General features: G+C 44.9%; 1 protein-coding gene across 1 annotated transcript; it reads right to left on the bottom strand.

Moving 5' to 3' along the window:
* Positions 1–4288: 4288 nt before the first annotated feature.
* Positions 4289–5959, bottom strand: LOC119269162 (beta-glucuronosyltransferase GlcAT14A-like). Its single transcript, XM_037550935.1, has 2 exons — positions 5326–5959; positions 4289–5230 (listed from the first exon to the last, which is right to left on the bottom strand). Exons 1-2 carry the CDS (start codon positions 5882–5884, stop codon positions 4569–4571), a joined length of 1221 nt encoding a protein of 406 aa, XP_037406832.1. The 5' UTR covers positions 5885–5959; the 3' UTR covers positions 4289–4568.
* Between the last annotated feature and the right edge of the window lie 4858 nt (positions 5960–10817).

Consider the following 10817-nt stretch of genomic DNA (forward strand, 5'->3'; position numbering starts at 1 on the left):
CCGAGCGTCGCGCCTAGGAGGACTAAAAAAATCCTAACAAGTAATAATGAGAGCAGAGGCACCAGGATGTGTTGATCTAATGAGCATGTTTGATATTCTAAAAAAGAGACCGGTGTATGCGTCGAAGGGCGAAGAAAAGTTCTAGTACCAATTTAAGTATGAAAGCTCCCAATTTACTGTAAATATCGCGGAGAGTTTGGACACCAACACGAAGAGCGTGGTAACGGAGAACATGACAGGTCAACAATTTAGTGGGATGATTTCATTCATGCTGAAAGGGTGAGAGGCCGAGGCGGAGGTGCTAGATGATGCTCTACAGATGGTAACGTAGGTGAAAGGAGCGGGTATGGGTCAGGTTCGTGCGGCGTGGGAGTCTGGGAGAGCGTTGTGGAGACTTCTTTCCCTGGTGGTAGTTGGATTTGGAACAGTGTGTATAATGCCCAAGGAAAGGATGAGGGCACGAAAGCTCTGGAAGGATTGTCAAGTAATAAGGGAAGTAGACAGGATGCTCGGATGAATGAACTGAATGTGCTTGGGAAGAGGCTGTCATATGACTCAGGTGTGGCGGTAAATCAAAACTTAGGTGTAATTGTACCTATTGGTGCTATTGTCTCATCAAAAGTTTCTCATATTGTGGACTAGTTAGTGGCTCCGTGGATGGTGATGAAGTTGAAGCCACACATAATGGATTGTGAGTACACCACATAAAAATGTCAACAAAAGGAAGCTCAAAGGAAGTGATGGATTGCCAATTGACAATAACACATTGGAGATATCAACAACCTCTGAGGTGGAGGACCACCGGGAGCATTGAAAACTCGCTTGGAACTGTAGTGGTATGCTATCAACCACGATAGTTCGCGAGCTCTTGGATCTCCAAGGCGGATTAGGGCAGCCGCTATTTTTCTTCCGGAGTCACATTTAAATAATGAGGGGTTATGTGCTTCTTCAAAAGTTGGATTTTAATTTCATTTTTGTATGGAGAGTGATGATCGCTCTAGCAACCTTGGTTTTATTTTATCAAGAATATAATAAAGCATGGTTGAATTACTTTGGTCATTATTTCATCGATGTGTTGATTAGAAATGGGATGAAGATGATTGGAGGTTGTCTGGATTTTATGGTCACCCGACATGGAGCGAGAAGCACGTGGCTTGGATTGGTATATTGGGGATTTACATAGAAAAAGCTCTCGCCCATGGATTATCATCAGAGATTTTTGTGAAATATTGTTTGCTAGTGAGAAGGAAGGGGAAACATGAGACCAGAAGCTATGATGAATTGGTTTAGAGATTGTGGCCTCGAAGACATGGATTGTTTGGGTGATTCATTCACATGGCAAAGAGGAGTCATTCATGAGAGATTGTATTTTGTTGTTTCTAACACAAAGTGGTCAATAAAATCCCCAAAAGCAACTCTTATGAGTTCTATGTTCACTCAGACCATTGGTCTTTGGTGTTCGATACATGGTACTATGATCTTGTTTTACTTGGGCAGCCAGGTGGAGAAGGCAAGAAGTTTACATCTTGGGAAAGGGAAAAGCAAACCAGTGTTGGCCCTTCTCATGTAGCTAGAGCAAAAGCAGTGCATAAATTAACAATGTGCATCATCTATTCATAACATTGATTAACATTGACCATCTTTCATTCGTGGCCACCTATATGTGAAGAGTGACGTGTATGGTTCCGACGGTGTGCTGCTCGAGATGCTCTGTGGCCTAAGTGTGTTGGACCCGAGCCACACTAGGGAGAAGGGTAACTTGGTTAACTAGGCAAAGCCACTCTCATCTTACTAGAGGAGGCTCAGTCAGCTGATGGACAACCGGCTTGAGGGGCACTACCATGCTTGAGGGGCCTTCCATGCAACTCAATTCACTCCCAAGTGTATGCCAGATGAACCCAAGAGCCGCCTGTCCATAAAGAAAGTGGTAGAGACGACCGAGTAGATCGAGTCGATGAAGAGCAAGTTGAAATCTAGGGAGACTAGATGAGACACTCGTTGATAGCGTGTGCCGATGGAATTCCACGAGGAGTGTCATCGCTAGGACGAACTCTAGGGGCATATATTCATGAGAACCGAGGTGTACATGATATGTAACCATGTAGGTGATATCCACGTGAGAGTTTAAAGGCAAACCAACACCACACCATTGTTTTCTGTTGTCATGATGAAGTTGTGCCGGTCGTGATGATCAATGTAATAGTGTAGCGATATACAGAGATTTTTAGTGATTGGCATACTCATACTCATCCAATGATTTTTCTACCGAGATGTCATGGGCTCTTTCGATCTGTGGCGAGCTCGTATATAATTTGTTGCATACACACAAGTGCTGTATTGCTATGATTCTAGGCGTCCGATAAATATTTTGAGTCATGATGCGAATGTGTTTTTGTGTTGTTGCGTGCAATGCTTTTTTATTCCGTGATTTGATTTTCTATGTTGTAAATATTACGATTCATTGCCTATATAGCTTTGTGTTGAGTGTCATGTCAAAAATGTGACTTTTTTCTGCACATCTTTTTATCACACCTCGGGAAAAATATTGCAACGATTTAATCATATATTGTTTGTCAAACTTTGAATCATGTTACGATGCAAAAAAACAACAACAAGAAGAGTCGTGCTATGAATACCTCCTGTATGTTTTTTGTACGATACACCAGATCAAATAATTAGTAAACAACCACTTGGAATGAGTGGTTAGCTATCTCAAAAACAATCAGTAAACAACGATAATGCTAACTGGCGAGCATTCGCTCAAAAGAAACTCCTAGCCAACGCCCTCGCAAATGTTTGATCTACAGTTTTCTTTTAGATGCCTCATCTAATAAGGAATTGCCATGCTAGTTTTAAAAAATTGCCACCCGTCAATAACTAAAATTGCCATGGAAATCATTGTAAATGTCATCCTCCCGGTGAATGTTCGTCAGCTAAGAGAGTCCATAAACAATTGGTGTATGTAACGGAAATACAACGGACATTTGGATTTCGAAACTGCCTTACGTACAATATTTGCCCCATACGATATTGTACGACAAGACACAGGCCCATTCCCAACGTTTGGGCCCACTACACCAGAACAGTCTGCTCGTACCTAAAATCGTATGAAGGTTGATCGGGGAGCAATTAGTTAACGAGCGCTCCTTGGGGAGCCCCACAACGATCAGCGCCACTTGGCGCGCTCTCAGTCATTCGCCACGTGTCGCGCTCTGGACGCTCCCTCCGGATTTTTTTTCTATTTTTCTGCACGCGTTTTCGAATTTTTAAAATGGGTTTTTCTGTTTTTTTCGACGTATTGGTTTTTTCCCGGTCTTCCTTAGCTTTTCGATCAAAAAAAATTTTGAAATTTTTTTGCACGAAAATACGTGTTTTCTTTTTTTTTCTTTCGCGAAAGTCACGATTTTTTTCGCAAGAGGCACGACCGTGCCTTTCGGAAACGAAAAAAGTCGTTTTTTCTTTTTTTTAATTTCGCGAGAGTCACGGTTTTGCTTCCGCGAGAGGTACGGTTGTGCTTTCGCGAGAGTCACGGCCGTGCCTTTCGGAAAGGAAAAAACAAAAAGTGTTTTTTGTTTTTTTTCTTTCGCGAGAGTCACGGTTTTGCTTCCACAAGAGGCACGGTTGTGCTTTCGTGAGTGTCACGGCCGAGCCTCTCAGAAAGGGAAAAAATACGTGTTTTCTATTTTTTTTCTTTCGCGAGAGTCATGCTTTTGCTTCCGCGAGAGGTACGGTTTTGCTTTCGCGAGAGTCACGGCCGTACCTCTCGGAAACGAAAAAAAAACGCGTTTTCTGTTTTTTTTCCTTCCACGAGAGTCACGGTTTTGTTTCCACAAAAGGTACGGGTGTGATTTCGCGAGAGGCACGGGCGTGCCTCTTTCGGAAAAGGAAAAAAACCGTGCTCCCGGTTCGATTTTTTCACCCGGTTTTTTCATGAAATAAAAGTTTGTCAAAACCTATCAACATGGGATCTAGTTTTGAAGATCTTGACGCGAGGAATCCAATGATGAAAACGGTTCGAGATTTGAACGCACGGTTTAAAAGATAAAATGTTTTGAATAAACGGATCTATGAAAAAAGGGAAAACTCCTAGGTTGCGACAAGTGGCGCGCTGCATGTGCGCCATTTGTGCGCCACTTGTCGCAACCTAAGAAAGTGGAGTGTTCTTTGCAACGGATGAGACTTGCCTGCTCCCCCATCCGTGCTCCCGCATGGCATGATTTGATTCGAACAAAATTAGGCCCGACCCCATCCCTTAAAATTAGGGAGGAGATGATTAGATTATTAGAAAGAAAAAAGATAAAAGGACAGCAGTAGGATAAAGTGGAAGCACGAATGAAAGCATCGAGAGAGAGCAGGCAAGCCGAATTCCTTTGCAACGAGTATCCCTTAATTAGTGATTTCGGGTTGATCCTACGTATAACAGCGCTCTTTGGATTTAGCGTCCTATACACATGTCGGACCATTGCGACTTGGCAGCCGGCCTGCAAAGCAACTGTGTACTACTGTATTTGTGTTAGCGTACAGCGAGCCACGTGTACCAATTTTCGTACTCGATGCTCAATGCGCCCTCACGGTCCGGCCCCGACAAGGCCGGCCATCAAGCTCGCCAGCCTCTGTCCCGCCTCGCCCTGCCTGACAACGTCAATGTCGCCCCCGACGGAGCACTCCTCGCCCGCTGCCTGCTCGTCGCTGCCGGCGCACCACTGTCCCGGCGTGACGCCGTCGAGCGGTCGCCTGAGCAGCTCCTCGTCTATCCTCTGCAGCAGCGCCTCGTCGCCGTCGTCACCGAAACGGCCGGCGAAGGCCGCGCCGCTGCTCACCACGGCGTCGTACCGCGACCGGTGAGGCGGCGCGGCATCCGGGACGGCGATCCGGAAGGTGTGGTTGACGGTGCTGTTCTTGAAGTGCGCCGAGTTGGCCATGACCGTCTGGAAGTAGAACTCCATGGGGTTCAGGGCGTTGCTGAAGTACATGAGCAGCGTCCTCGGGAGGTTGTCCGGCGCCACCACGCAGTGCTTGACGAAGGCCCGGCTCAGTATCGTCCAGGGAGAACCTTTGAAGAGCTCGAACGCATCAGGCTTCGGACGGTGCCCCGACGAGAAGGAGATCTCGGCGTTGGTGTTCTGCAGGAGATTCTGGTCCAGAACGACCACCGGCGCGGTCTCGGAGTCCATCCTGTGGTCGATGAAGTTGAGGTCCCTCGGCACGGTGGAGAAGGCGTAGAGAAGGTCTGCGCAGCGCACGCCACCATTGGTTTTGTCAGTGACATGAAGAATCATCAATCGGAGCAAGGAAAATGGCGAGACGTGACGGATTGCAGCTCACCGTCCTGAGACACGAGCGGGTAGTCCGAGGCGGCGAGCGTGACGAGCCAGTCCCAGTCGGCGCCAATCCTCATGAGAACGGAGGCGCCGCGGAGCACGGCGGCGACGGCGGACGCGCCGCGGCCGTCGACCGGGCTCCCCTTGCCGACGACGTGCACGTTGCCGTACTCGAGGAACGGCTGCTCCGACCTGACGTAGCCGGCCAGCCGCGCCCGCTCGTACGCGCCCGCGCCAGCGTCCAGGTGCAGCAGGTACCGGTTCCTCGGATGGTACACGGCCTTGAGCAGCCGCGTCATCCTGACGGAGTCGCCGTGCCCGCCGGAGATGTAGTACGCGAGCACCGGCGGGTACCCGGCCCCGCGCCTCGGCACGGTCGCCGGCGGCGCCGTCGACGCCGCGTCGGCGGCGTCCGGGCTGTAGGGGTCGTCGTACCCATACGCCGCATCCCTGAGGAAGGAGCTCGACGCGTAGCCGAGGACCAGCAGGCCGGTGGTGAGCGCGGCTAGCGACGCGAGCCCGGCACACGGGGAGCACGCCAGGAGCCAAGAAGCGCGAGGCATTGCGTGTATTCGATCAGACCCTCTCGCGGCCGTGCGTGTGCCGGTGGAATGGTCACCGGCGGTCCGGTACTAGTAGTTGCCCTCTTCAGCTTCTGGGTGTCAACGCTTGTGTTAGGTTGGGATCGATCATGGAGAGGCAGCACATAAGCACTGACGCCACCGCGAGGTGCCGATAATTAATAAAATTGGACATGGACGGAGAAGATATCTCCTCTTGATTTCTTGTTTTCTATCTGTTCCCTTGGTTTCATGTTCTATATTCTTGTGACATATGGTATGGATTCTTTTTTTTAGGATCATATGGTATGGAAATTAACATGAACTGTATCTGTATGTATACATGTATAACAAAGGAGAGGACGTGCTTCCAAGGAGACGCGAGCCGGCAGGCCGGGGCGGCCATGTCGCCAATCGTCCCAGCATCTCAATCATTGATAGCTGATGCATGGAGGATAGGCATGTCGACGTCTAGCGGCCGGCCGTCGCGCGTGCACGATCAGGGTGTGCTTTGTGGCCGCGAGTGCACCGAAACTACTTTGGGCACGGTAGCCGTTGGAGAAGTGGCAGCGCTTACGGCTCGGGGTAGACATTCCGTGTAAACCGAAAATTCGATTTCCACCTTTCAGTATTTTTTTCTAAATTCGGTTAACAAAATCAAAACCTGAAAATTAGAGCTCCAAATAGCTAACCGAAAATACTGCGTGGGCTTAGGTTTATACTGATATAATGAACATTGAGGTCGACTCCCAAACCCCTGAATGGTAATTTTGAGATGGCGATGAATGCACTCCTAGGCGACTCGCGGGGCAGCTCCCCGCCAGCGACCCTGCGCCCGCCCTCGGCCTTCCCCCGCCGAGCTCGATGGCCTCCTCGCCCCCTCCCTCTTGTTGCCCTCGTCCCTGCCCGTGCAGGGTGGGCCCCTCGATGTGCAGACTAAGCCGCCGACGAGGACCTGGCCTCGGCACGAGCTGTGGCAACTAGGCGTCCGCCGAGAAGCCTGTGATTTGGGAATGGATTGGCGGCGACGGTCGCGGCCGAGTTGGGCCTGTTGAGTATCGTGATGATTAAAAAATATAGCATAGACTAGGAATTATTCTAGCTTGTCTTGTACTCTAAAAAAATAATATATAATGATCAGATGTTCCCGAACTCCCGAAAACAATGTCCCAGGTTGGGATGTACCACCGGCCTTCAGATTATACCAATGGCCCAGGTTGTGTGTTCAGGGACTACATCTTGTGTTCTGGAACTTTTGCAGAATATGTGATGAAATGTTGTTGGCCCCTGTGTATTTTTCATTCCACACTTCTGTGCCTACTTAGCAAAAATTGCATATGCATAAGCCACAATGTTTACAACTTAAAAAGTTTAGGAAAAACACAACCGTGGAAGTTCGAAATATGAAACTGCATGACGTTCAGATAAAGAAAAAAAATGACTTTTCTTCATTGAAAACGTTACCTGACATGCTCCGCCAGATGATTGTAGTGTTCTGTAGAAAACTTGGACAAAAATAATGAAATATGTTTGCAAACCGAGTCCTATTTTAAAAAATGCATGCAAGATGTACAAATAAAAAAACTATGAGCAGAGTGATTTTGTTGTGTTTAATTTCAGCTAAAATGAGAAAGAAAATTTCCAATCACTCTCTCTCTAAAGTTGACGCGAGAAGTTCAAATATAAAAAACATAAGTTCATGTATAGTAAAAGTGGTGCAATTAAAATTTTCAAAGTGAAAGTATACATTCTAAAAATTGGAGAGCTCGTGAAAACAAAAACCGCCATCCGAAAAACACCACCACCAACTCAAAAAAGCAGCTTTTATGGCTACAAGCACACGCGCACAAACACACATATTTATAATAAAATGATTTTATTTGTTAAAAAACCCCTAGAAGTTCAAATCTAAAAAACAAAGCAGTTCGGTGGTAAAAAAATTCAGATTTTCCTCATTATTAGAGAATGAAAACAAGAAGTTCAATTTTTAAAAACGGAGTAATACAAAATTCATAAAAAAAGGATGTTCACCATTTGTAGTAAAAAATCTAGAAGTTCATATTTAAATTACAGACCAGTTGAATATTTATTACAATAAATGATTTTTTTTGCTACTAGAAGAAATAAACCAAGAAGTCCAAATTATAAAATAAGAACAGTTCGATATTTATAAACTAAATTATAGTTTTCCTTTTAACTAAAAAGATAAAACCAAAAAGTTCGCTATAAAAAATAACGGAGTACATTGGCGTACACGGAAACTCAAATTCTTTTTGTTTCTAGGTAAACTAAAAGTAGGAAGTTCAATTTTTTTTGTTTTATGTTTATTTTAAAACCATATTTTTTAAGAATAAACTAAGAAGTTCAACTCAAAATAACACAGAAGTTTGAAGTCTATAAAAAACTAAGATTTTTTCTCGTACTAAAGAATCAAATGAAGAAGTTCAAATTAAAATACAACAAAGAACTAAAAAATGATTAAAAAGAATTTCCTATTTTTCTTTTTAAAAAAACTACAAGTTCAAACTAAAATAAAGTGATTCCACGTTTATTAAAAAGAATCTAGGATTCAAAATTTTCCTGTTTCTAATGTATAAACCAAGAAGTTCGATTTGAAATGACAAAGAAGTTTGACATTTACTAAAACAACTCCAAATTTTCCCATTTCTAGAAATACACAAAGAGGTTAAAAAAATGGAAAAAAGTGGGTAGTTTGATGTCTATAAAAAATCAATTTTTTTGTTGCTAAAGGGTAGCGTCATTTTTGGCATTTTAAGATTTTTTTTGAAGCAGATCGATTTTAAAAAGAAAATCAAGAATTTCAAATTTAAAAAACGGAGTAGTTTGATGTATACAAAAAAGTGAAATTTTCCAGTTTCTATGCAAAATTGAAGTATGAAGTTTAATTTTTAAGAAGTTGTACGATGTTTATATAGAAATCATTTTTTATTCGCAAAAGAATAAAACTAAGAAGTTCAAATTTAAAAGGCCAAGAAGTTCATAGATTAGAAAAACTTAGGATTTACATGCTCAATTTTGATGAGTCACTACTGCAGGATGCTGATAAGGCAACACTACAATCAGAGACCCTTTGACGAAACTGTGTGCAATACATTAATCGCAAACAATGATGTAAAAAACGTCAAAAAAGATGCAAAACGTTTGTGATGAATGATGCATCAAACACGGTTCAGATTTTAATTGTGTGTGCGATGAGGGGCATACGGTTGATCTGTACGAACTGTTTGCGATGAGATAGAACATCAGAAATGGGCAGCCAGATCAAGGTGTGTGCGATATACGACATACAGTTCACTTCGATGAACCGTTTGCGATGATTGAGGTGAACACAAGCGATTCGGCGTAACAATATGTGTGTGATACCCAGCAAACAGGTCGGTAATCAGAATTGTGTGCGACCATTATAGACGGCCCATACGGTCTTTTTTGTGAATTGTGTGCTCGTCAGAGCACACAGTTCAACAAACCAACCTATTGACGATAATGTAGAAGATCTCTATCGAATACATATTACTAACCGTCTGCGATGAGATTGACAAGATAAACAGAGATATATACAGTCTGCTTAATTTAGTCCTTGTTGTTGTGTTGTTGTTGTTGGATGGCCCCGCGACATCGTCTTGGCGAGGACGCTTCTTGCCGTTGATTGTTGGCTTTTCATCGCTGCCGCCATCGTCATTGTCGTTGCTGTCGTTGTCGTCCTCCTCCTCGTTTGACCATTCCTCCTCATCATCATCGTCGTCCTCTTCTTCGTCCTCCGACGGCTCCTCGTCCGTCTGGTTGTTGTCTAACGAATCCGGAGGCGGTGTCCCTTCCATGAACCGGATATAATCGAGGTCTGGGCTCGACGCCGGACTCATGGAAGACGAGCGGGATGATTTCGATGTTGACCTATCATCGGGCGCCAGTCTGCTGGCCGAACTATCGTCCTCGCTGTCGCTCGACATGGCTGCAGAGTGTTTGCCAGTGTGTAGCGTGGCCTGCCAGGGACGATGAAGATGGTGGACACTTAAGCAGGGTATGCAGAGAAGAGGAACCGCCAATTGAAGCGGGGGTTGACGTATTATCTAACTGCTGATATAATTAATAAACCACAATTATTTGTACCCAGTTGCTCCAAATTGCCGGGGTTGCGCATGACTCCTATTGGCTATTTGGCTGGTTTCCTTTTTCAGGACAAAAACAAAGAACGAGTTTTGGGATTATGCACCGGTACCGGTGCGAACGGAGTAGGACAGTTGGCAAGCAATACATTGAGCTCTTCTTATTGATAAAACCAGTAATAATCAAACTATAAAGGAAAAGAAAAAAGACAAAGAAAAATATCTGCACGAATCTTCGTGTAACATCAATGGCATATGACCTAGATGTGCATTACTTAGAGCACATCTAGATGTGCTTTAGCAATACTGTCAAACAAAACCCCTAATCATCATTGCAAATAGCGCATAGAACATGGCTAATGCGACAACCACAACTACACATGCTAGTTCCTTCTTGTCTCTTGCTTTCATCTGTTGCCTGTGATTGATTCTTTCTTGCTTCATCATACTGATTGTACATTCCAGATCAGCCAGTTCCTTCTTCAGCTTTACATTATCTTCTGCGAGCTTGGTGATAACACTCCGAGCCCTGCCATGCCATTCTTCATCTAGCCAGTTAACAAAGGCACAAGCCTCATATCCCTGCCAATGTTAAATAGTATTCTGGATGAATGGTGGCATTAACTGAAGTAAAATGATGAACTTAATTAGACTAACCTCTAAGGGGCAACTGAGAAACTGCCTGCCAATGTGGAATCCCTCCGTGCATACACGTCGAGCGGGAGTGTGCCCGTGCACACAACTCAGCTTTTGGTACTTCTCGGTGGCGCAAAACTCGGAGTCGAACTCGTGTTGCGGGAGTTTGGAGTCAA

Source organism: Triticum dicoccoides, chromosome 3A (genome assembly GCF_002162155.2).
Source record: "Triticum dicoccoides isolate Atlit2015 ecotype Zavitan chromosome 3A, WEW_v2.0, whole genome shotgun sequence".
Classification (NCBI taxonomy): domain Eukaryota; kingdom Viridiplantae; phylum Streptophyta; class Magnoliopsida; order Poales; family Poaceae; genus Triticum; species Triticum dicoccoides.

Bases quoted from the DNA above. Each gene is read 5' to 3' on its own strand.
- LOC119269162 (XM_037550935.1), bottom strand. From the start codon at position 5,884: ATGCCTCGCGCTTCTTGGCTCCTGGCGTGCTCCCCGTGTGCCGGGCTC. The intron at 5,231-5,325 runs GTGAGCTGCAAT...TGCGCTGCGCAG, and splicing joins CCCGCTCGTGTCTCAGGACG to ACCTTCTCTACGCCTTCTCC.